Below are 23,954 nucleotides of genomic sequence, written 5' to 3'. Positions count from 1 at the left end.
GGCAAATATGCAGTCTGTTGTGGATGAGAGGGCCTGGGAGATGAGTCAGTTGTTCACCAATGATACAGCTCTAGTGGCTGCTTCTTGTGAGAAACTGTAGAGGTTGGTGACTGTGTTTGGAAAAGTGTGCAAAAGGAGAAGTTGAGGGTAAATGTGAATAAGAGCAAGGTTATTGGGTTCAGTAGGGATGAGGGACAAGTGGGATGTAAGTTTGAATGGAGAAAAATTGGAGGAAGTGATGTGATTTGGATATCTGGGAGTGGACTTTGCAGTGAATGGAACCATGGAAGTGAGTCACATGGTGGGGGAGGGGGCGAAGGTTCTGGAAGCAATGAAGAATGTGTGGAAGGAGAAAATGTTATCTCAGAGAGCAAAAATGGGTATGTTTGAAGGAATAGAAGTTCCAACAATGATATATGGCTGTGAGGCATGGGCTATAGATAGGGATGTACAGAGGATGGATGTGTTGTAAATGAAATGTTTAAGGGCAATATGTGGTGAGGTGGTTTGATTGAGTAAATAATGAAAGGGTAAGAGAGAGGTGTGGAAATAAAAAGAGTGTGGCTGAGAAAGTAGAAGAGGGTGTGTTGAAATAGTTTGGACATATGGACAGAATGAGTAAGGAAAGGTTGACAAAGAGGATATATGTGGTAGAGGTGGAGGGAACAAGGGGAAGCGGGAGACAAAATTGGAGGTGGAAGGATGAAGTGAAAAAGATTTTGAGTGATCAGGGCCTGAACATACAGGAGGGTGAAAGGCGTGCAAGGAATGGAGTGAACTGGAACGATGTGGTACACCGGGGTCAATGTGCTGTCAATGCTTATGATGGGTAAATGTCTGGTGGGTTTGAGTTTAAGAGCGAGTAGTGTGGGTAATTATTTATTGCATGTTAGATTATTTCAGTGTCTGTTTGCTTTGTTAGTGTTATATTTGTTGAGGGTCAGGGGATCTGTGAACAGAAGTTACTGAAATGTGAGACAAAAGGTAGGCTTCCAATTTCTGCTTGAGGGGTGGTAGTGAGTTATGGAGTAGTTTGGATGGGAGGGGAACCAATAAACTGTACAAAAAGAAATGCTGAACATGTTGGGGTGAGATTGCGGTGGAAGGATCTTTGTTACAATGCGTAGGTGTTGACTGTTTGTGGTTGCAGCCAGTGATTGCTCTGAGTCCTCTACTTCTTGTAGTTTGCAGCTTTGTTATAGTTGCTTTTGAGGACTGAAGATCAGGTAGGTGATACATAGTTTTAAGAGAAGCAGATGAATTGTTTGTAAAGGATGTTATATTTTTCTTTTTCAAATCTAGTGCCTGGTAGTGTTCTGGGGGTATTTAGTTATCTATGTTGCTTCTGTGTTGATGATATTGGCTTTGGGAGTGAATGTAATACGTGTACCATATGTGATGTCTAGAATAACTGGAGTTTTGTTCAGTGGGAGTGACTGCTTGTTCAAGTTGATTAAAGTGTGTGTTCAGGATTCATATCTCTGTGGTTATAAGAGCAAGTGAAGGCTTCTGTCCCTTATGAAAGGTGGTGTTATACATCTTTTGTGTGAGGATGTGTTGAGTGACAGCATCAGATGTTTTGCTGATGACCATTAGTATTGTACAAAAAAGGGGTTGCATTTTGCTGAAGTCAGTATTTGGTGTGGTGGAGGAGTTGGTGGTTTTGAGCCATGTTGCACAGGTGAGTGGGATAATCTGCTTGATTCTGTTGTCAATCAGATGTTCAAAGAATTTTGATACCAAGAACAAAAGTGATATATGGCAGTAGGAGGAAGGGGATCTGGGTAGTTTCAAAGGCTTTAGGATTGGTAATATGTTTGCAAGCTTTAAGAATATTCTTGTGTAGCCTGAAGTGGCTGAAGATATTTGTAAATGTTTGGATTGCAACTGGGCTAAGCTATTTCATGTGAAAGTCTGATGTTGTTAGTGTTGTCATAGCCTATAGCAAGAGAGTTCTTTAAAATTTCAACTGCACTGCTTGTATCGATGGAAGTGAATGGTGGATGGGCAGTTGTTTTTGGATGGATTTGTGTATGTTTGTCATAACTTTTCCATGAGTATGTGAATGCGTTCTATGGGAGAAAGGATGTTACTGGAATGGACCACATGTGCTTCATTAAGGGGTGGTAAAATGGTGCAGTAAGTGTGGATCTTCTTTAACATGTGCTAGTTTGTTGCATAGGTCTTGTGGTTCATTGTGATGAGGAAGGAGTGCCTAGTTTGCAGTTTGCCCTTCAATGATTAGGTTGGCGACTGTTGTTTAGAGTTTGGATTTGCTCTCTGATTGATGATGGTGAAGGGTTTTGTTTGAGCCAGTTTTTCTATTTTTTGTGGTGGTGAAGCTTGTGTTGAGAAGTTTGGGTTATATTCCTTTCTATGCGCTTGTGGTATGTGTATTAGCTAGCTTGGTGGGAGATGTTGAAATGTGAGATTGCATTATTTAAGGATGGAGAATCACCTACACAGAAGATTTTGTGCTTTGTTTCCATAAAGTGTTTAAAGCCTGGCCAGTCTGCTTTTCTGTAGTTTGTAAAAATCTTTTTGGTGGTTGCATGGTTTTAGTGGGGCAGGTGGAGTATCTTAAGATGGGCATGTAGCAAAATGCAGTATGTAAGGACACAACACCAATGAACTTAACAACAGATAGGTTTGCGGCAGGGGTGTGTGATGTCTCCATGGTTGTTTAATTTGTTCATGGATGGGGTTGTTAGGGAGGTGAATGCAAGAGTTTTGGAAAGAGGGGCAAGTATGAAGTCTGTTGGGGATGAGAGAGCTTGGTAAGTGAGTCAGTTGTTGTTTGCTGATGATACAACACTGGTGGCTGATTCATGTGAGAAACTGCAGAAGCTGGTGACTGAGTTTGGTAAAGTGTGTGAAAGAAGAAAGTTAAGAGTAAATGTGAATAAGAGCAAGGTTATTAGGTACAGTAGGGTTGAGGGTCAAGTCAATTGGGAGGTGAGTTTGAATGGAGAAAAACTGGAGGAAGTGAAGTGTTTTAGATATCTGGGAGTGGATCTGGCAGCGGATGGAACCATGGAAGCGGAAGTGGATCATAGGGTGGGGGAGGGGGCAAAAATTCTGGGAGCCTTGAAGAATGTGTGGAAGTCGAGAACATTATCTCGGAAAGCAAAAATGGGTATGCTTGAAGGAACAGTGGTTCCAACAATGTTGTATGGTTGCGAGGTGAGGGCTTTGGATAAAGTTGTGCGCAGGAGGATGGATGTGCTGGAAATGAGATGTTTGAGGACAATGTGTGGTGTGAGGTGGTTTGATCAAGTAAGTAACGTAAGGGTAAGAGAGATGTGTGGAAATAAAAAGAGCGTGGTTGAGAGAGTAGAAGAGGGTGTTTTGAAATGGTTTGGGCACATGGAGAGAATGAGTGTGGAAAGATTGACCAAGAGGATATATGTGTCGGAGGTGGAGGGAACGAGGAGAAGAGGGAGACCAAATTGGAGGTGGAAAGATGGAGTGAAAAAGATTTTGTGTGATCGGGGCCTGAACATGCAGGAGGGTGAAAGGAGAGCAAGGAATAGAGTGAATTGGAGCGATGTGGTATACCGGGGTTGACGTGCTGTCAGTGGATTGAATCAAGGCATGTGAAGCGTCTGGGGTAAACCATGGAAAGCTGTGTAGGTATGTATATTTGCGTGTGTGGACGTATGTATATACATGTGTATGGGGGTGGGTTGGGCCATTTCTTTTGTCTGTTTCCTTGCGCTACCTCGCAAACGCGGGAGACAGCGACAAAGCAAAAAAAAAAATAGAATAAAAAATAAAAATGAAAGCATTGACATTGATCTATTACACTGAGAAACAGTCAGCCTGAAGCAACACCTCCCTGAAGTATGTGATCTCACAGGAACAAGAAATGTGATATGCTGTGAGTCAATGATGTCAATCAGATGGTGGGCAAGGTTTGGCTGAGGTGTGGCCCAGAACAAACAAGGAATTAGAGTCACCTTAGGATGTTTGCAAAGGATGAGTTAAGGCTGGCACCTCCTCAAAACAGAAGTAATAAAGGCTGAAATGTCCTGATCCTTATATTCCAGGGAAATACACACATGTGCTCACAGATACATGACAGGGCAGAGAAAAACCTGTATATTTTCATGACTGACACGCTGACCAACTTTAAAAGCAGTTTGGACTGTTATCTCAAACACAGTTAGTTGGTGATCAATTTACTATACCTTCCTCCAACTGAGATATTATCAGTGAGATCCCCATTTGTAGCTTGAAGTAGCTCTTATTTATTCATTTTGTATGTTCTCTTTGAATTGGACTGGGGCTCAATCAAGCAAGTTTATGTACAGTCCAAGCCTAAAGCTATTGGAAGGAACTCTTCCCTCTTCAATACCAAGCACAAAATTAACCTTAATGGCTGCAGTGTATGACTGATGAGTAAAATGTAGGCATAAGGATGATACAATAATCATATTGTCTTTTTTTTTTAGGATTGTGTCCCTAGTTCTTCAGCAAATTACATGAATTACATTAAATTCTATACCATATCAAAGGGACTCTACAACTTTTACTAACCTTTGCTGAGCCCATAAAGTATCATTTCCAGTAACAGTTTAGATGTAAATACAACAGTATGGGTACAGGAAAAATTATAATTAGCTGAGAAACTACAATACAGTAAACCCTTGATTTAATGGACTAATGCCGAAAGTCCGTTAAATGTAACCTAGTTGAAGTGTAGCTGAAGAGAAGTTTTTAGTGACAGAGAAAAGAGAGGCATTTGGGCAGTACTTACAAGGAAGGAGTGTAAATGACTGGGAGATGTATAAGAGAAAGCAGCAGGAGATCCAGAGGAAGGTGCAGGGGTTCAAAAAGAGGGCAGATGAGAGTTGGTGTAAGAGAGTGTCATTAAACTTTAGATTGAATATAAAGATGTTTTAGAAGGAGGAAAATAATTTTCAAAATTATTAATTAATGTACTGTATTATTATTTGTCCTGTCTGTTAAATCCAATATCCATTATATCAGGGTACACTACTTTGAGGGTTTACTGTAAAACTTTTATGAGCACACGTAATATCACTTTCTGTAACAGTTAACATGTAAAAATGTCAGTATGGGTGAAGAAAAACTTACAATTAACTGAGAAACTACAATACTGTTTCATGACAAATATCTTAATTTTCATGACTCTTAACCAGGAAATCCTTGAATATAAGCACTAGCTCAATACTCTCCAGAGCTTGAAGAGTAATGACATCTTTGAGCAGCATTTTGAAAATACAAGGAATCCATAATACCTGTTCTATACTAATGGCTTGGAAGGTTGGATGATTCAATTCTCTGTGAATGCCAGGCCGTTGGTCTTGTGATAATGTTTGCATGCTTGATCTTCGTTTCACAGCTTCTTTAAGTCGACTGAAAGAAAACAATCCTTGTACCATAAAATCCTTATAATTTGCTTAATGCTCAGTTAATAAGTCAAGAGATAATCCAAAAACTTTAAGAGACAAGTATGAACAATTCTAAATAACTATCAATTGAGAATACAAGTGAGGGAAATGTACAGCAGAGTAAATAAACAAAAACAAAAACTAAATAAAATCCACAATAATCCTTAAAATGATCACCAAAACAAGATATGAATAACATATACAAGCCATGCACATAAGGCTATTTTCAAATCAGCTTCTAAAAATTGAAATGGAAGAAATATAGAAGAAATATAGAAGAAACACAGTAGCACATTGAGGAACTATACAATGAGAGGAGGAACAAGTTGATCCATGTATGAATAAGATGGTGCATGAAGGAATTGGATCAGCATAGGATGTGAAGGTAGTGTGTAAAAGAGCAAGATGATATTTAGATAACCTAGTTTAATATGTACAGGTACACCATCGAATTTCCAGCAACTGATGGTTCGGCACCTCCTATAGTCCAGACAAAATTACGTGAGGTAATTGAAATTACCGCGGCCACCAGACTAGTTTACTGGGCAGCCACAGATGGCGTTGTGTGTTGGGTGCACTTACTTACATTCTTTACAATGCACTTGTTGGTGGTGATACTGCAATTCTGTAAGATTTTTAGCTTATTTTGCTTAAATTTAACCCAAGCTAGGGCTTCTAAGACATATAAGAGTGTCAGGCGTGGTGACAAATGCAAACACCAGTCCATATCGATCCAAGATAAAGTAGAACTGTTGAAAAAATGGACCATGGTGTTTCGGTGCGTAAGCTGTGTGACATCTACAGTATTAGTTCATTAACTGTTTATGATATAAAGAAGCAAAGGAAGAAAATATTGAAATTCTATGGAGACAGTGATTCCAAGAAGCAAATGACGATAAGAAAACTAGGAAAGATGGGAAGAGTACTGAGCACGATTGAATGATGATGGAATGGTTTCGACATGATAATGGACGAGGCTACGTTGTTCCATAAAGAACTTAAATTACAAAATGAGTGCGACTATAGTGAAGGATGGCTTCAAAGAATCAAGAAGCGTCATGGAATTTCCATGAATAAAGCGTGCGGAGAAAAGCGGTCTGCAAACCACGAAGGAGTTGCCGAGTATGTGGACAAATTTGTGAAACTTGTAGCTGACGAGCACCCCAGTCCTGAGCAGGTGTATGATGCAGACAAAACTGCATTATTTCATTTATTAATTTAATTTACATTTAATATTTGTTTAATTTAAATTTCTAGCAGTCCATGGTATACTTGAGACATATGGGATATGTATAATTAGGGGGTTAGAGGTGTGTTGATGAATCATTATTGCGTGACCACAGTTGGTCCAGCAAAATGGTTAATCCGGCAAGGCTTTGGAACCAAGAGTGCCGGAAAATCAATGGTGTACCTCTTTTTCTTTTACTTTGCTTTGTCGCTGTCTCCCACGTTAGCAAGGTAGCGCAAGGAGACAGACGAAAGAATGGCCCAACACACCTACATACACATGTATATCCATACACGTCCACACATGCAAATATACATATCTATACATCTCAACGTATACAAGTGATAACAAGTAGTGGTGATGTGAGAAGGAGATGGAGTGAGTATTTTGAAGGTTTGTTGAATGTGTTTGATGATGGAGTGGCAGATATAGGGTGTTTTGGTCGAGGTGGTGTGCAAAGTGAGAGGGTTAGGGAAAATGATTTGGTAAACAGAGAAGAGGTAGTAAAAGCTTTGCGGAAGATGAAAGCCGGTAAGGCAGCAGGTTTGGATGGTATTGCAGTGGAATTTATTAAAAAAGGGGGTGACTGTATTGTTGACTGGTTGGTAAGGTTATTTAATGTATGTATGACTCATGGTGAGGTGCCTGAGGATTGGCGGAATGCGTGCATAGTGCCATTGTACAAAGGCAAAGGGGATAAGAGTGAGTGCTCAAATTACAGAGGTATAAGTTTGTTGAGTATTCCTGGTAAATTATATGGGAGGGTATTGATTGAGAGGGTGAAGGCATGTACAGAGCATCAGATTGGGGAAGAGCAGTGTGGTTTCAGAAGTGGTAGAGGATGTGTGGATCAAGTGTTTGCTTTGAAGAATGTATGTGAGAAATACTTAGAAAAGCAAATGGATTTGTATGTAGCATTTATGGATCTGGAGAAGGCATATGACAGAGTTGATAGAGATGCTCTGTGGAAGGTATTAAGAATATATGGTGTGGGAGGCAAGTTGTTAGAAGCAGTGAAAAGTTTTTTATCAAGGATGTAAGGCATGTGTACGTGTAGGAAGAGAGGAAAGTGATTGGTTCTCAGTGAACATATATATATATATATATATATATATATATATATATATATATATATATATATATATATATATATATATATATATATTTTTTTTTTTTTTTTTATACTTTGTCGCTGTCTCCCGCGTTTGCGAGGTAGCGCAAGGAAACAGACGAAAGAAATGGCCCACCCCCCCCATACACATGTATATACATACGTCCACACACGCAAATATACATACCTACACAGCTTTCCATGGTTTACCCCAGACGCTTCACATGCCTTGATTCAATCCACTGACAGCACGTCAACCCCGGTATACCACATCGCTCCAATTCACTCTATTCCTTGCCCTCCTTTCACCCTCCTGCATGTTCAGGCCCCGATCACACAAAATCTTTTTCACTCCATCTTTCCACCTCCAATTTGGTCTCCCTCTTCTCCTCATTCCCTCCACCTCCGACACATATATCCTCTTGGTCAATCTTTCCTCACTCATTCTCTCCATGTGCCCAAACCACTTCAAAACACCCTCTTCTGCTCTCTCAACCACGCTCTTTTTATTTCCACACATCTCTCTTACCCTTACGTTACTCACTCGATCAAACCACCTCACACCACACATTGTCCTCAAACATCTCATTTCCAGCACATCCATCCTCCTGCGCACAACTCTATCCATAGCCCACGCCTCGCAACCATACAACATTGTTGGAACCACTATTCCTTCAAACATACCCTATTATCACTTACATACCCTATTATTACTTACATACCCAAACATACCCTATTATTACTTACTCGATCAAACCACCTCACACCACATGTAGTCTTCAAACATCTCATTTCCAGCACATCCTCCCTCCTCCACACAACTCTATCCATAGCCCACCCCTTGCAACCATATAACATTGTTGGAACCACTATTCCTTCAAACATACCCTTTTTTGCTTTCCGAGATAATGTTCTCGACTTCTACACATTCTTCAACACTCCCAGAATTTTCGCCCCCTCCCCCACCCTATGATTCACTTCCACTTCCATGGTTCCATCCGCTGCCAAATCCACTCCCAGATATCTAAAACACTTTACTTCCTCCAGTTTTTCTCCATTCAAACTTACCTCCCAATTGACTTGTCCCTCAACCCTACTATATCTAATAACCTTGCTCTTATTCACATTTACTCTCAGCTTTCTTCTTTCACACACCCAACCAAACTCAGTCACCAGCTTCTGCAGTTTCTCACATGAATCAGCCACCAGCTCTGTATCATCAGCAAACAACAACTGACTTACTTCCCAAACTTTCTCATCCCCATACTTACTTGCATAATTACCCCTCTTTCCAAAACTCTTGCATTCACCTCCATAACAACCCCAACCATTAACAAATTAAACAACCATGGAGACATCACAGACCCATGCCGCAAACCAACATTCACTGAGAACCAATCACTTTCCTCTCTTCCTACACGTACACATGCCTTACATCCTCGATAAAAACTTTTCACTGCTTCTAACAACTTGCCTACCACACCATACAATCTTAATACCTTCCACAGAGCATCTCTATCAACTCTATCATATGCCTTCTCCAGATCCAAAAAATCCTACATACAAATCCATTTGCTTTTCTAAGTATTTCTCACGTACATTCTTCAAAGCAAACACCTGATCCACACATCCTCTTCCCTTTCTGAAACCACACTGCTCTTTCCCAATCTGATGATCTGTACATGTCTTCACCCTCTCAATCAATACCCTCCCATAGAATTTCCCTGGAATACTCAACAAACTTATACCTCTGTAATTTGAGAACTCACTTTTATCCCCTTTGCCTTTGTACAACGGTACTATGCAAGCATTCCACCAATCCTCAGGCACCTCACCACGAGTCATACATACATCAAATAACCTTACCAACCAGTCAACAATACAGTCATCTCCTTTATTAATATATTCCAGTGCAATACCATCCAAACCCGCTGCCTTGCCAGCTTTCATCTTCTGCAAAGCTTTTACTACCTTTTCTCTGTTTACCAAATCATTCTCCCTAACCCTCTCACTCTGAATGCCACCTCGACCAAAACACCCTATATCTGCCACTCTATCATCAAACACATTCAATAAACCTTCAAAATACTCACTCCATCTCTTTCTCACATCACCACTACTTGTTATCACCTCCCCACTAGCCCCCTCCACTGAAGTTCCCATTGATTCCCTTGTCTTACTCACTTTATTTACCTCCTTCCAAAACATCTTCTTATTCTCCCTAAAATCTAATGATACTCTCTCACCCCAACTCTCATTTGCCCTCTTTCTCACCTCTTGCACCTTTCTCTTGACCTCCTGTCTCTTTCTTTTATACATCTTCCACTCATTGGCATTATTTCCTAGCAAAAATCGTCCAAATGCCTCTCTTTTCTCTTTCACTGATAATCTTACTTATTCATCCCACCACTCACTACCCTTTCTAATCTGCCCACCTCCCACGCTTCTCATGCCACAAGCATCTTTTGCGCACGCCATCACTGCTTCCCTAAAAATATCCCATTCCTCCCCCACTCCCCTCACCTCCTTTGTTCTCACCTTTTTCCATTCTGTACTCAGTTTCTCCTGCTGCTTCCTGAAACAAGTCTCCTTCCCAAGCTCACTTACTCTCACCACTCTCTTCACCCCAACATTCTCTCTTCTTTTCTGAAAACCTATACAAATCTTCACCTTTGCCTCTGCAAGATAATGATCAGACATCCCTCCAGTTGCACCTCTCAGCACATTAACATCCAAAAGTCTCTCTTTCGTGCGCCTATCAATTAACACGTAATCCATTAACGCTCTCTGGCCATCTCTCCTACTTACATAAGTATACTTATGCATATCACTCTTTTTAAACCAGGTATTCCCAATCACCAGTCCTTTTTCAGCACATAAATCTACAAGCTCTTCACCATTTCCATTTACAACACTGAACACCCTATGCACACCAATTATTCCCTAAACTGCCACATTACTCACCTTCGCATTCAAATCACCCATCACTATAACCCGGTCTCGTGCATCAAAACTACTAACACACTCACTTAGCTGCTCCCAAAACACTTGCCTCTTATGATCTTTTTTCTCATGCCCAGGTGCATATGCACCAATAACCACCCATCTCTCTCTATCCACTTAAAGTTTTACCCATATCAATCTAGAGTTTACTTTCTTACACTCTATCACATACTCCCACCACTCATGTTTCAGGAGTAGTGCTACTCCTTCCCTTGCTCTTGTCCTCTCACTAACCCCTGACTTTACTCCCAAGACATTCCAAAACCACTCTTCCCCTTTACCCTTGAGCTTCGTTTCACTCAGAGCCAAAACATCCAGATTTCTTTCCTCAAACATACTACCTATCTCTCCTTTTTTCTCATCTTTGTTACATCCACACACATTTAGACACCCCAATCTGAGCCTTCGAGGAGGATGAGCACTCCCCATGTGACTCCTTCTTCTGTTTCCCCTTTTAGAAAGTTAAAATACAAGGAGGGGAGGGTTTCAAGCCCCCACTCCTGTCCCCTTTAGTTGCCTCCTATGACATGTGAGGAATGTGGGAAGTATTCTTTCTCCCCAAACATTATAGTATGAAGTAGTTTGGGGCATGTTAAAAGTTCAGAATAGTGTGGGGAGAAAACAGTTAGCATGCAATGGAACAAAGTGTATGAAACAAAAAGTAAGATTTTTGGGAATAGTCACTCAGTATACAAAGGAGTTTGATGGAGTGATCAGAAATCAGGGCAAGTAAACAAAAAAGATGGTGGTAGAAGAAAGTACTGCAAAAAGTTTTTGGATTATCTGATTGGCTATTTGCCTTTCCTCTATAGTTTGTTCCATGAGTATGAGACATTCTTTTAGATATTTTCTTGTAATATCAGAGTTAGGATCTTCTAGCCCTCTGTATTTCTGGTGGGGAATCACTGGATAAGCCCACCCATTGCTATCCTCCAAACTAAACAGTGGTAGCTCCCATGTTTTGGGAACACCCTAAGAGAGTGAAAGACAGGAAAAGAAATATCAACCCAGTCACAGTTCAGAATTTGTCTTGGTTGTGCATTGTCAAGACATGCTACCAGACCAACTACTTCTGTGACATGGATTAGCACAGTATCCCTTTTCCTCTTTTTCATACATTGCTATTTAGCTTATAGGTAGTAGTTAGTAGGCAGCTAATGACCAAGGAGGTATATTACCAGTACTATCTGCCTGGGTATCAGTACGATAATTGATAATTATGCAGTAAGCCAGCACTTCATTGGTTGTCCAGTTGCACTCCTCTGACCCAGGTAGCTGTCATTTTTTTTCTGCCTCATTTACATGTGGACTACTGGCATTCTATCTACAAACATACAATAACTCTCTTAATCTCACATAACACTTGACACTTGAGCTTGGGAAGTGAGTCAGTTGTTGTTCGCTGATGATACAGCGCTGGTGGCTGATTCATGTGAGAAACTGCAGAAGCTGGTGACTGAGTTTGGTAAAGTGTGTGGAAGAAGAAAGTTAAGAGTAAATGTGAAAAAGAGCAAGGTTATTAGGTACAGTAGGGTTGAGGGTCAAGTCAATTGGGAGGTGAGTTTGAATGGAGAAAAACTGGAGGAAGTGAAGTGTTTTAGATATCTGGGAGTGGATCTGGCAGCGGATGGAACCATGGAAGCGGAAGTGGATCATAGGGTGGGGGAGGGGGCGAAAATGCTGGGGGCCTTGAAGAATGTGTGGAAGTCGAGAACATTATCTCGGAAAGCAAAAATGGGTATGTTTGAAGGAATAGTGGTTCCAACAATGTTGTATGGTTGCGAGGCGTGGGCTATGGATAGAGTTGTGCGCAGGAGGATGGATGTGCTGGAAATGAGATGTTTGAGGACACTGAGTGGTGTGAGGTGGTTTGATCGAGTGAGTAACGTAAGGGTAAGAGAGATGTGTGGAAATAAAAAGAGCGTGGTTGAGAGAGCAGAAGAGGGTGTTTTGAAGTGGTTTGGGCACATGGAGAGAATGAGTGAGGAAAGATTGACCAAGAGGATATATGTGTCGGAGGTGGAGGGAACGAGGAGAAGAGGGAGACCAAATTGGAGGTGGAAAGATGGAGTGAAAAAGATTTTGTGTGATCGGGGCCTGAACATGCAGGAGGGTGAAAGGAGGGCAAGGAATAGAGTGAATTGGAGCGATGTGGTATACCGGGGTTGACGTGCTGTCAGTGGATTGAATCAAGGCATGTGAAGCGTCTGGGGTAAACCATGGAAAGCTGTGTAGGTATGTATATTTGCGTGTGTGGACGTATGTATATACATGTGTATGGGGGGGGGGGGCATTTCTTTCGTCTGTTTCCTTGCGCTACCTCGCAAACGCGGGAGACAGTGACAAAGTATAATAAAAAAAACACTTGACAACACTTAACTCACACAGCTCATTCTCCATAACTCTAGATTTTCCTGTGGCTAGCTCAATGTGCTAGCCTGGCATTTTGGCAAAAAGGTAGGAGCACTAGACAGAAGTAGTAGGTAAGGACATTTAGGTAGGATTATTAAGTATGAGCACTAGGGAGAAGTAGCCAGTAGGAACATTAGGCAGGAGCCTCTCCAAACACTACATTAAATTGGCCCTCTGCCAATGGCCTGTTAAGGATGAGACACTAAAGGTTAAGAAGCAGCACTGAAGTTCACTAATTATGAAGACTCTATTGCCACAGCCATCCACCTGACAGAGTTCCAAAAGGGAACAGGCACCAGATGTAGATAGATAGGTAGACAGTTTATAAAGAGAATGTATACATGCACATGTGAGTGCAAGTGTACATTTGCATTTGCATGCATTCATTCATTCATAAATACCCTTGCCCCTCTTTCTAAAAGGGTCTCGGTGTTACCTAGGACCCTTTTTGCCATGGTTTCTTGCAGCTCCAGAGCTGCAATACACTGAGTGGCAGGGACAGGATGGACTTCTTTCAAGTGAGGTGTTCACTGATGAGACTACTCTTCAACTAATGATGATGCAACCTCACCAGAGTTGACTTTTCACTCACAATGTAACGAGAAGGCAGAGTCTAGTAATGCTTATACCTGAAACCCATCCCTCTTTGTATCTCTAATTTCTAAAAGTTGGGACAGAAGAAGTCAAGTGAGGAAAGCTCATCCTCCTCAAAGGCTCAAGCTGAGGTGTATGAATGTGTGTGGATGTAAACAAGATGAGAAGAAAGGAGAATGTCCGAGACATGAACCTGGATGTTCCAGCTCAGAGTGAAACAAATGAAGTGAATTCCAGACTGATGTGGGTAAAAATAAAAGTAGATTATGAGAGGTGGGCATTTATTAGTGCTTATTCACCTGGAAATGAGAGGACTATGGAAGAGAGGCAAGTGTTTAGGGAGGATATAAATGAGTGTGTAAGCAGCATTGATACAAAGATCTGGTAGTAGTGATGGGTTATTTGCAAATGAGAGAGAGTAATGTAGCCGTTAAGGGGTATAACTGGGAGGCAAGGGGTACCCAATGTTGTGAATAAGAATAGTGAACAGCTCGTGGAGTTGTGTGGAGAAAAAAGTGCTGGTAATAGGGAATGGCTGATTTATAAAGAGGGACACACATAAAGGTAGGAGAGATGGTATGGGGAACTTCATTGGATTATGTAATAATTGACAGGCATTCAAAGGAAAGACTCTTGAATATAAATGTGCTGAAAGGGGCAACTGGTAGGAAGTATGATCATTAACTGGTAGACCCACGGCAAAGATCTGTAAAGGCTTTAGGAAAAGAGGAAATGATGTGGGTGGAAAGAGGGTGGTGAAAGTGAGATTACATACGAGGATAAATTCAGTGAAGAATGGCAAAAGGTGAGATGAGATGAAGCTCAGGGAGAGGGTGAAGAAAGGGAGATATTTAGGGAAGAAATGCTTATATATGAGAAAAAAGTGGATGGCATGCAAAAGGTGGGAGTAGGACAGGTGAGAAAGGGTAGTGTGGTGAGATAAGGGAGTTATGTTGTGAATGAAAGAGAAAAGATAGATGTATTGGCATTTGTTACAGGAAAGGAATGTAAGTGATTGAGAGATGTACAAAAAGTGGCAAGAGGTGAAGAAGAGGTGCAGGAACTGAAAACGAGTGCAAATGAGAGTTGAGGTGAGTGGGTATCTGTTAACTTCAGGTAGAATAAGAAAATGTTTTGGAAGGAGATCAGAAGAGTGAGAAAAACAAAAAGAACTAATGGGAACACTGGTAAAGAGGGCAAATAGGGAAGTGGTAGAGAGTAGGTGGCACCTCCTAATGTTATTCTGCAGTAGTAGCAGTGACTGTCAGAGAAACACCAACCAGGGAGGAACTATATATCCATGGATTCAGAAGGAAGGAGATCAGGAGAGAGAAAAACAAGAAATCAAATGGGAACACTAGTAAAGAGGGCAAATAGGGAAGCGGTAGGGAGTAGGTGGCAGCTCCTAATGTTATTCTGCAGTAGAAGCAGTGAGTGGGAGAGAACCACCAAACAGAGAGGTACTATATAGCCTTAGATTTGGAGAAAACAGTGGTGGCAGCACAAACACTGCACTGCAGCATTTGTTATGCATCCCCTTTCAGGCCCAGATAGCTGTCTTTTTTCCTTGGCCTGAATGCCATTTGCATTCTGGCATTCAACCCTAATCTCACGTCTCTTTTTCTCATACAAAACAATTGATGATACGTATCTCACATATATCTTTATTTCTTTTTCTATTCTTTTAATCTTTCATTACTTTATATTCTATGGCAGTACAATCATCAAATAATTTTCTAATGCTCATTCAGAACACAACCACCAGTTGAGAGGGCTTGGACAACTTCCAGAGACCAAATGACCACCACCAAATGATATGGATCTCCACTACTTTCACAGATACAGCTCCTACCCCTGGCTCTTTTTCCATCCATATCTGCAACATTTGTAATAATACTTATAACCTTCCCTCTGCTGAATACCACCTGATTGTTTTTTTCTCTCTGAAATCCAACTGTCCAAGGCTGCTTCTTTGCACAATCAGATCTCTGACTGTAATTGCTGTCATTGTTTTTCACTCCAAGGATAGAGTTTGTACCTACTGTTGTACAAAAACACCTACTGCTAATCTGGTGGATCTTCAATCCCCTATCTCTGATGATATCTGGCTCAATATCTCTCTACCAAAAATGAATATATGAGAAGCAAAATCAAACACTGCCGTGTTGTATGGTCACCAACAAAACAATTACAGATAAACATTTTTTTTTTTTTTTTGCCGCTGTCTCCCGCGTTTGCGAGGTAGCACAAGGAAACAGATGAAAGAAATGGCCCAACCCACCCCCATACACATGTATATACATACATCCACACACGCAAATATACATACCTACACAGCTTTCCATGGTTTACCCCAGACGCTTCACATGCCCTGATTCAATCCAGTGACAGCACGTCAACCCTGGTATACCACATCAATCCAATTCACTCTATTCCTTGCCCTCCTTTCACCCTCCTGCATGTTCATGCCCCGATCACACAAAATCTTTTTCACTCCATCTTTCCACCTCCAATTTGGTCTCCCACTTCTCCTCGTTCCCTCCACCTCCGACGCATATATCCTCTTGGTCAATCTTTCCTCACTCATTCTCTCCATGTGCCCAAACCATTTCAAAACACCCTCATCTGCTCTCTCAACCACGCTCTTTTTATTTCCACACATCTCTCTTACCCTTACGTTACTTACTCGATCAAACCACCTCACACCACACATTGTCCTCAAACATCTCATTTCCAGCACATCCATCCTCCTGCGCACAACTCTATCCATAGCCCACGCCTCGCAACCATACAACATTGTTGGAACCACTATTCCTTCAAACATACCCATTTTTGATTTCCGAGATAATGTTCTCGACTTCCACACATTCTTCAAGACTCCCAGGATTTTCGCCCCCTTCCCCACCCTATGATCCACTTCCGCTTCCATGGTTCCATCCGCTGCTAGATCCACTCCCAGATATCTAAAACACTTTACTTCCTCCAGTTTTTCTCCATTCAAACTTACCTCCCAATTGACTTGACCCTCAACCCTACTGTACCTAATAACCTTGCTCTTATTCACATTTACTCTTAACTTTCTTCTTTCACACACTTTACCAAACTCAGTCACCAGCTTCTGCAGTTTCTCACATGAATCAGCCACCAGCGCTGTATCATCAGCAAACAACAACTGACTCACTTCCCAAGCTCTCTCATCCACAACAGACTTCATACTTGCCCCTCTTTCCAAAACTCTTGCATTCACCTCCCTAACAACCCCATCCATAAACAAATTAAACAACCATGGAGACATCACACACCCCTGCCGCAAACCTACATTCAATGAGAACCAATCACTTTCCTCTCTTCCTACACGTACACATGCCTTACATCCTCGATAAAAACTTTTCACTGCTTCTAACAACTTGCCTCCCACACCATATATTCTTAATACCTTCCACAGAGCATCTCTATCAACTCTATCATATGCCTTCTCCAGATCCATAAATGCTACATACAAATCAATTTGCTTTTCTAAGTATTTCTCACATACATTCTTCAAAGCAAACACCTGATCCACACATCCTCTACCACTTCTGAAACCACACTGCTCTTCCCCAATCTGATGCTCTGTACATGCCTTCACCCTCTCAATCAATACCCTCCCATATAATTTACCAGGAATACTCAACAAACTTATACCTCTGTAATTTGAGCACTCACTCTTATCCCCTTTGCCTTTGTACAGTGGCACTATGCAAGCATTCCGCCAATCCTCAGGCACCTAACCATGAGTCATACATACATTAAATAACCTTACCAACCAGTCAACAATACAGTCACCCCCTTTTTTAATAAATTCCACTGCAATACCATCCAAACCTGCTGCCTTGCCGGCTTTCATCTTCCGCAAAGCTTTTACTACCTCTTCTCTGTTTACCAAATCATTTTCCCTAACCCTCTCACTTTGCACACCACCTCGACCAAAACACCCTATATCTGCCACTCTATCATCAAACACATTCAACAAACCTTCAAAATACTCACTCCATCTCCTTCTCACATCACCACTACTTGTTATCACCTCCCCATTTGTGCCCTTCACTGAAGTTCCCATTTGTTCCCTTGTCTTACGCACTTTATTCACCTCCTTTCAGAGCATCTTTTTATTCTCCCTAAAATTTACTGATACTCTCTCACCCCAACTCTCATTTGCCCTCTTTTTCACCTTTTGCACCTTTCTCTTGACCTCCTGTCTCTTTCTTTTATACATCTCCCACTCAATTGCATTTTTTCCCTGCAAAAATCGTCCAAATGCCTCTCTCTTCTCTTTCACTAATAATCTTACTTCTTCATCCCACCACTCACTACAGAGAATTTAAAAGCACTTGCCAATTGATGGGTTGGAATATATGGACCACAACTAAAGATGAAAGAACTGCAAAAAATAACCTAGAAAGAAGATGAAGATATATGATAATCTAAGCATGGCAACAAACTGAAGGTATAAAAGTAAATGTGTTAAACCTGAAAACCTTTCAAATGGAAAGATAGAGTCGTTAAGTTTTCAAGAATACCATGGAACATACCAAAAATAAATCAGACAAAAACATGACAAACAAGCCAAGAAGCTACAGTGATTATTCAATATACTACCAGGAGCATTAAGAAACATGCATAGAACAACTAAGGTAACATTTAAAAGAAAACTTAATGTGATGTAGAAATCAAACCCAGATGAATTAAGACTTCATGAATATGTAATGCAGGTGGTTGCAGATAAGAACACTCTTATAAACCAAGCAAGGTGTGAAATGAGCACTTTGTGTTAGCCTGCCCTGCCATTTTTGGCTAAATCTTTTCATACGTACTCATAGCCACTCATAGGTACCTCTATCACCTTGCTTTTACATTTCATCTCATTCCCTCACAATTCCTTTAAATATGTAGAACTCTTTCATTATTTCACTTCTTGCTATGAAGCTCTGCTGTTTTCACATCCAAGTGTTCAAATCAACTATTCAGGGAATTTCAGTGTACACCACAAAGACTGGTTAGGTGCTAAATGAGACAATCCTGGTGGCACCGAGTCTTTTTCTTCCCTCAACAACATGGAACAATGAATCAAACACTCTACCCTAGTTCCCAACCATCATGACCACTCTTCTAACACACATAATACCCTGTGTCACAATCATCCATCTTCACTATACCCTGGTCTGGTTCGATGCATAGTTTGCTTATGAACAAGCTCAGGAAAACAGCCTGTAGATGCAATATATTGGTGCAAAATATATACAAAGTGCAGCATATGAAACCAATATAGTGACCAATATGAGTCAAGAGTGTGGTTAAGAAGAAGGGTGGAGGAAGGTGTGCTCACACCCTAAGCCACAGCGGTGAAATGCCTCAACAAGCCATAGAGGGTTACAATGTAAACTCAGGAGTTCATTCATGCCCTTCACCCATGCTAATGTATTTGACTCTCATTCAACTCTCAGCCTCAATAGTTGCAACTCATTCATACATAATGATAGTTAACACACATGCTCGACAATCATACACCTTCCACCAAGACATTCATAGCTAGCAACATATGTCTAACCTAACAACTAGGCTTCACTGTCAAAGGTTCATGAGTCCCATCACATTTTTAGCTACTGTGTAGGCTTCTACTGGCAGCCACTACGATGAGGCAAAGGCTATGAGCTGGGAGGATCTTCTGTATCTGTGGGCAAAGGCATCCTGTTTGTGATGTTGTCTGATGTTGTGACCATCTCAGGCATTAGTGGATGATGTGGCTGAAGGAGTTTCCTGTTCCTCCACAGAATGCAGCCACTGAACATCATGACAAGGTAGTCTTGCCAAAGTCCTATCCCATGGATAACACCAACTCAGCCCCACTGGCCATTCACATGGTTCTGCACATCAGCATAAGCACCAAGGTGTAGTGGAGAAAGTCGTTTAGCAGTAGAATTGAGCTGAAGTTTCACTTGCTTCTTGAGGTGTTCGGCTTTAGAACTGCACTCATTTGCAACCTGTTGCCACTCATGAGCAAATGAGCAATGGTGTGCCAGAACTGTAGACCTCATTGGATGGCTGAACAGGACTTGAGCTGGCAACCTTCCCTCAGCACAGGCATGTTCCTGAATTGCAATAATCCTCTGGCTAACTCATCTTCGTAGATGTGTCCTTCCTTCGTCGTCGTAATGATAAGTTTCTTCATTGACTTAACAGCTACATGTCCTCCACTGGCGCATGGGCTGTGTGGTGATGGCACCTGATGCTCCACCCTCCACTGAGCCAGGAATTGCCGAACTGTTGAAGATGTGAACTGGGGACCACCATCAGTTCTTAACACAACAGGAATTCCTGTCAATAAAAACATTGTGTAGGACACAGATGAGATGATCTGCTGATGCTGGTTGAGGACATGCAGACACGTGGCCATCTAGATATCTAATCAACATAAACCAAGTATGAAAGACTAGCTACATGAAAGTAGTCTGCAGAGACAGATTTGAACACTCTTTTTGGGCTGTCATCCTCCTGGAGTAGTTTGCTCTGCTGACTGGGAAGGAGGGACCAGCTTCGAGAGCACCAAGAGATCATATTCTTGATATCCAAGTCAATACCAGGCCAAAAGTTGGTCTGCCGTGCCCAACGTTTCGTGCATTCCATCCCCTGATGAGAGTCGTGTAGGTGCTCTAGTATTTCCCTGAGACTGTGAGGTATTAGTAACCTGCATCCATACACAATGAGATCATCATCTATTGCAAGCAGACTTCGTACTAGCCAAAATGCTCACAAGTGAGGCTCAAGTTCATGTCGATTGTCTGGGAAACAACTGAGGATGACATCCTTCAAGGCGATGTATTCAGCGTCATGCTACATGGTGGCATAAAACTTCTCTAAGGTTTGGTCCTAGAGAGGCACCAGATTGATAGCCCTCTTCACCGACAGCGTGGAGAGCGGAAACAACAGCAGTGTAAAGAAGATCCATTCCACTGTCATCTGCTGCATCATCCTGATTGACTGGATCTTGTACCAGCGCGCATGATAGCACATCTGGAGTGTAGTGAGAAGAGCCCTTTTGTCAGCATGCAGTGAAGGAGCATCTGCAAAGCTTCTCTCTCGTGCGCTGCAGTATAGGGTTCTCTATCAACTGCCGTAATTATTTTCCTTGTGAACTGCTACTTCATATCCACAGAAGTTTTATTCATGAAATTACAGAGCACTCCTTAAACATCTAGGGTGCTCATCCTCCACCTCTCTATTAACAAGAGTAAATCAACAGCGTTACTTCTCATTAATTCTCCTGGCATCACCACTCTTCAACCTTTCCTTTTCCAAGCACTGCAATGTTGCTGCTCTCTCTCCAATCTATGGGTATCATTTTGGCCAGTGTTCTTATGGGTTGTCTCTATGTGTCCCTACACCTTAGGTATACGCCTGTGGTATATGTTTGACTCTGCTTCCCACAGTTTCTGTGTGGAGACTGTTCACTCATGGATTGGCTATAATGTTGTGTCGTTCTTCACTCAAACAGATAAGTTGTGGAATTCTCTTCCTTCTACTGTCTTTGTCTCTTCATAAAATCTTTCTTTCTTTAAGAGTCGTGTGTGGAAACACCGGTGAATCCCTGATTAATTTCCTTTTACTTTTTACTTTCACTTGAAATGTCCTTGATTGGGGCATATTTTGCCCAAACCATCCATGTTGGTCACACACACACACACACACACACACATATGTACATGCACAAAAAAGTTATTGGTTGTCATCAGCACATCTTTTGTCATGAAGATGGGTTCTTGAATCTAAGTTCTCAGCTGACAAGGTCACTTAGACTCAATATCCTTGAGTCATCACTGAAGGATATGGTATTCAACCTGAGGTTCTTCAGTATCATGTCCTAAACTAGCCTAGCTATGATTTGCTAGGGTACTAGGAAGGAAATTGGTTTATCTCTGTCTTTCTTTTAGTTCATGTCCCAGTTCATGAATCATGCCTTGTGGATACATGGGTAGGAGCTCCAGCCAGAGTTGAGGAGCTATGCAATCTTTTACACCTACATCTCTGAGGTTAATTACAGATGAGCCTACACCTGGGCTTCAGCTTGTACTTTGTAATCTCAGTGCGCTTTTTCATTCTGACTTTCAGATGATCTGAATCTTAGTTAATAAATGGATGTCTCACATCTTGGTCTATGGATAAACATAATCAACCACCTGTATGAGGTCTGCCTTGTGATTCTTTTCCCTAAAATTTACTTCAAGGTTACTTGTCCTTTAAGAGGAGCTGACAATCCCCTCATGACAAACTTATTTATCAGTCAAGACCAAAGGGTGTCGTATTGCCAACTGCATGGCTCTCCGTGAACCTGATTATTCCTTTGTGAAATCTGTTTCCCCTGGTAGATGCACATCCTCCAAACACTTTTAATTTCTGCCATGCTTAATATGCTAGCACTGGATTTCAGCACCAGTTAATATGGGCACATAATTGAAGAGATTACTTTCTTAGTTTAGTCTTATAATGAAAAGGGCAGATGTTGTGAAAGCTTCCAATCTGAAACATAAAAAGGGAAAGACACCCCCTCCCTCCCCCCCAACCTTTTCTTGGACAGACCATCTTTTAATTAAAACTTTGGATTTAGACCCTCAAGTGCTTCTTCTATTGAGGAGACTCACTGAAGAACTTTCCCTTCACAATGTTGAGGCATTCACATACTATCCTGGCTTACCCACAACCTGATCCCAACCCATTAGGGGTTCTCTATAATTCTTCTAAACAAGCTTCTTAACAAGCAAGTGCTCCCTTTTCCATAGGTAAAGGATTTTTTCAGATCCTTGACCAAAGGTAAGGCTCGACCAGGGATCCAACTGATCTCAAGTTCCATAATGCATTTCTCTTCTGAGGAAATGTCTGAGCACCTTCCTGAGGATCAAGAACATGTTCAAGATCCTGGTGGACCCTGGGTCCTGTTTCCAGCCACGTCTATGGGGAATTGGGAATCTGATTCTGGGGCTTCTTTAAGGAGATAATCTCAGGAGACTATTTTTGGTTTTCAGGATATAAGTGAGGACCCTTGGTTGTCAAACCTACCTTTGGAAAGAGACAAAGGTTATTCTTCGACCTTCCAAGGTGCCTGTTACCAGTGAGAAATTTCTAGCAGGTCTTGGCAGTTCTTTGATATGTCAGCGGCAGTGCAGATGACAGGTTATGGCCTCCCTTGAGAAGAGTGAGCAAATAGTTATTGCAGTCATCTCAATTCTATGAATCCCTTTTTCTATATGAAGCTACTTAGAGGGTTTTCACATTTGGATCCTCTAGAACTGTTAATGTGAAAATACCCTTTTCAGTGATCCTGTCTCTGTGTAACCTACTTCGAGAAAAAGACAATATGGAAATTCTGTTAATCCTAAACTAAAGGAAAATTATCCTTGTTGCTCCACTCATTCTCCTTCAAAAATATACATCTTACCTCTCTCTACTAAGGACAGAATTTCCTTTTAAGACAGCCCGTGTGGGACCATCAACTTGGAGTTCAGGTAAAAGTTCCTTACAATAGCTCTTGGTCAGTCACAGCTGATCTTCAATTCCTTTGAGCTTGGGTGCAGTCAGAAATCTGAACCACCTCTGTCCAGGGAAGCTTTCAACATAGTCACAACTCTGATATCAGAGCAACAGTTGGTAGAGAGTTTTTAAAAAAGGTAATCAATTCTATGTACAGCCACTTTTATCATACACCTTTTCCATTCCTCTTCATAATACCCACTTAATGAATAGGAAGTTCAACATGATCTTTACAAAGAATCCATCAGTCATTACAGCTTCAATTTCTGGACAATCAGTCAAGATTTGAAGGATATCTTTTTCTTTTTCTTCTTTTTTTTTTATACTATTCGCCATTTCCCGCATTAGCGAGGTAGCATTAAGAACAGAGGACTGAGCCTTCGTGGGAATATCCTCACTTGGCCCCCTTCTCTGTTCCTTCTTTTGGAAAATTAAAAATGGGAGGGGAGGATTTCCAGCCCCCTGCTCTCTTCCCTTTTAGTCGCCTTCTACGACATGCAGGGAAAACATGGGAAGTATTCTTTCTCCCCTATCCCAGGGATAATTGAAGGATTTCTAAACTGGGATATTCCCAAATACCTTAGGATGATTTTTTCCTTTTCTTTTTTAAGACTGGGACATGGATGTG

The 23,954-nt window shown here is 41.4% G+C and overlaps 1 protein-coding gene across 3 annotated transcripts in view; it reads right to left on the bottom strand.

Moving 5' to 3' along the window:
- The window catches only part of RhoBTB (Rho-related BTB domain containing), a 424,985-nt gene that overhangs the window by 181,546 nt on the left and 219,485 nt on the right, over nucleotides 1-23,954 (bottom strand). For all 3 annotated transcript variants that reach the window (XM_071656696.1, XM_071656694.1, XM_071656695.1), the window contains exon 9: nucleotides 5,265-5,382. In XM_071656696.1, coding sequence (XP_071512797.1) covers nucleotides 5,265-5,382 — 118 coding nt within the window. The remainder of the gene's footprint in view (nucleotides 1-5,264; nucleotides 5,383-23,954) is intronic.

This window comes from Panulirus ornatus, chromosome 63 (assembly GCF_036320965.1).
Source record: "Panulirus ornatus isolate Po-2019 chromosome 63, ASM3632096v1, whole genome shotgun sequence".
Classification (NCBI taxonomy): Eukaryota; Metazoa; Arthropoda; class Malacostraca; order Decapoda; family Palinuridae; genus Panulirus; species Panulirus ornatus.
Note: the sequence above shows the minus strand (reverse complement) of the source record. Positions and strands in the feature narration are given on the sequence as shown.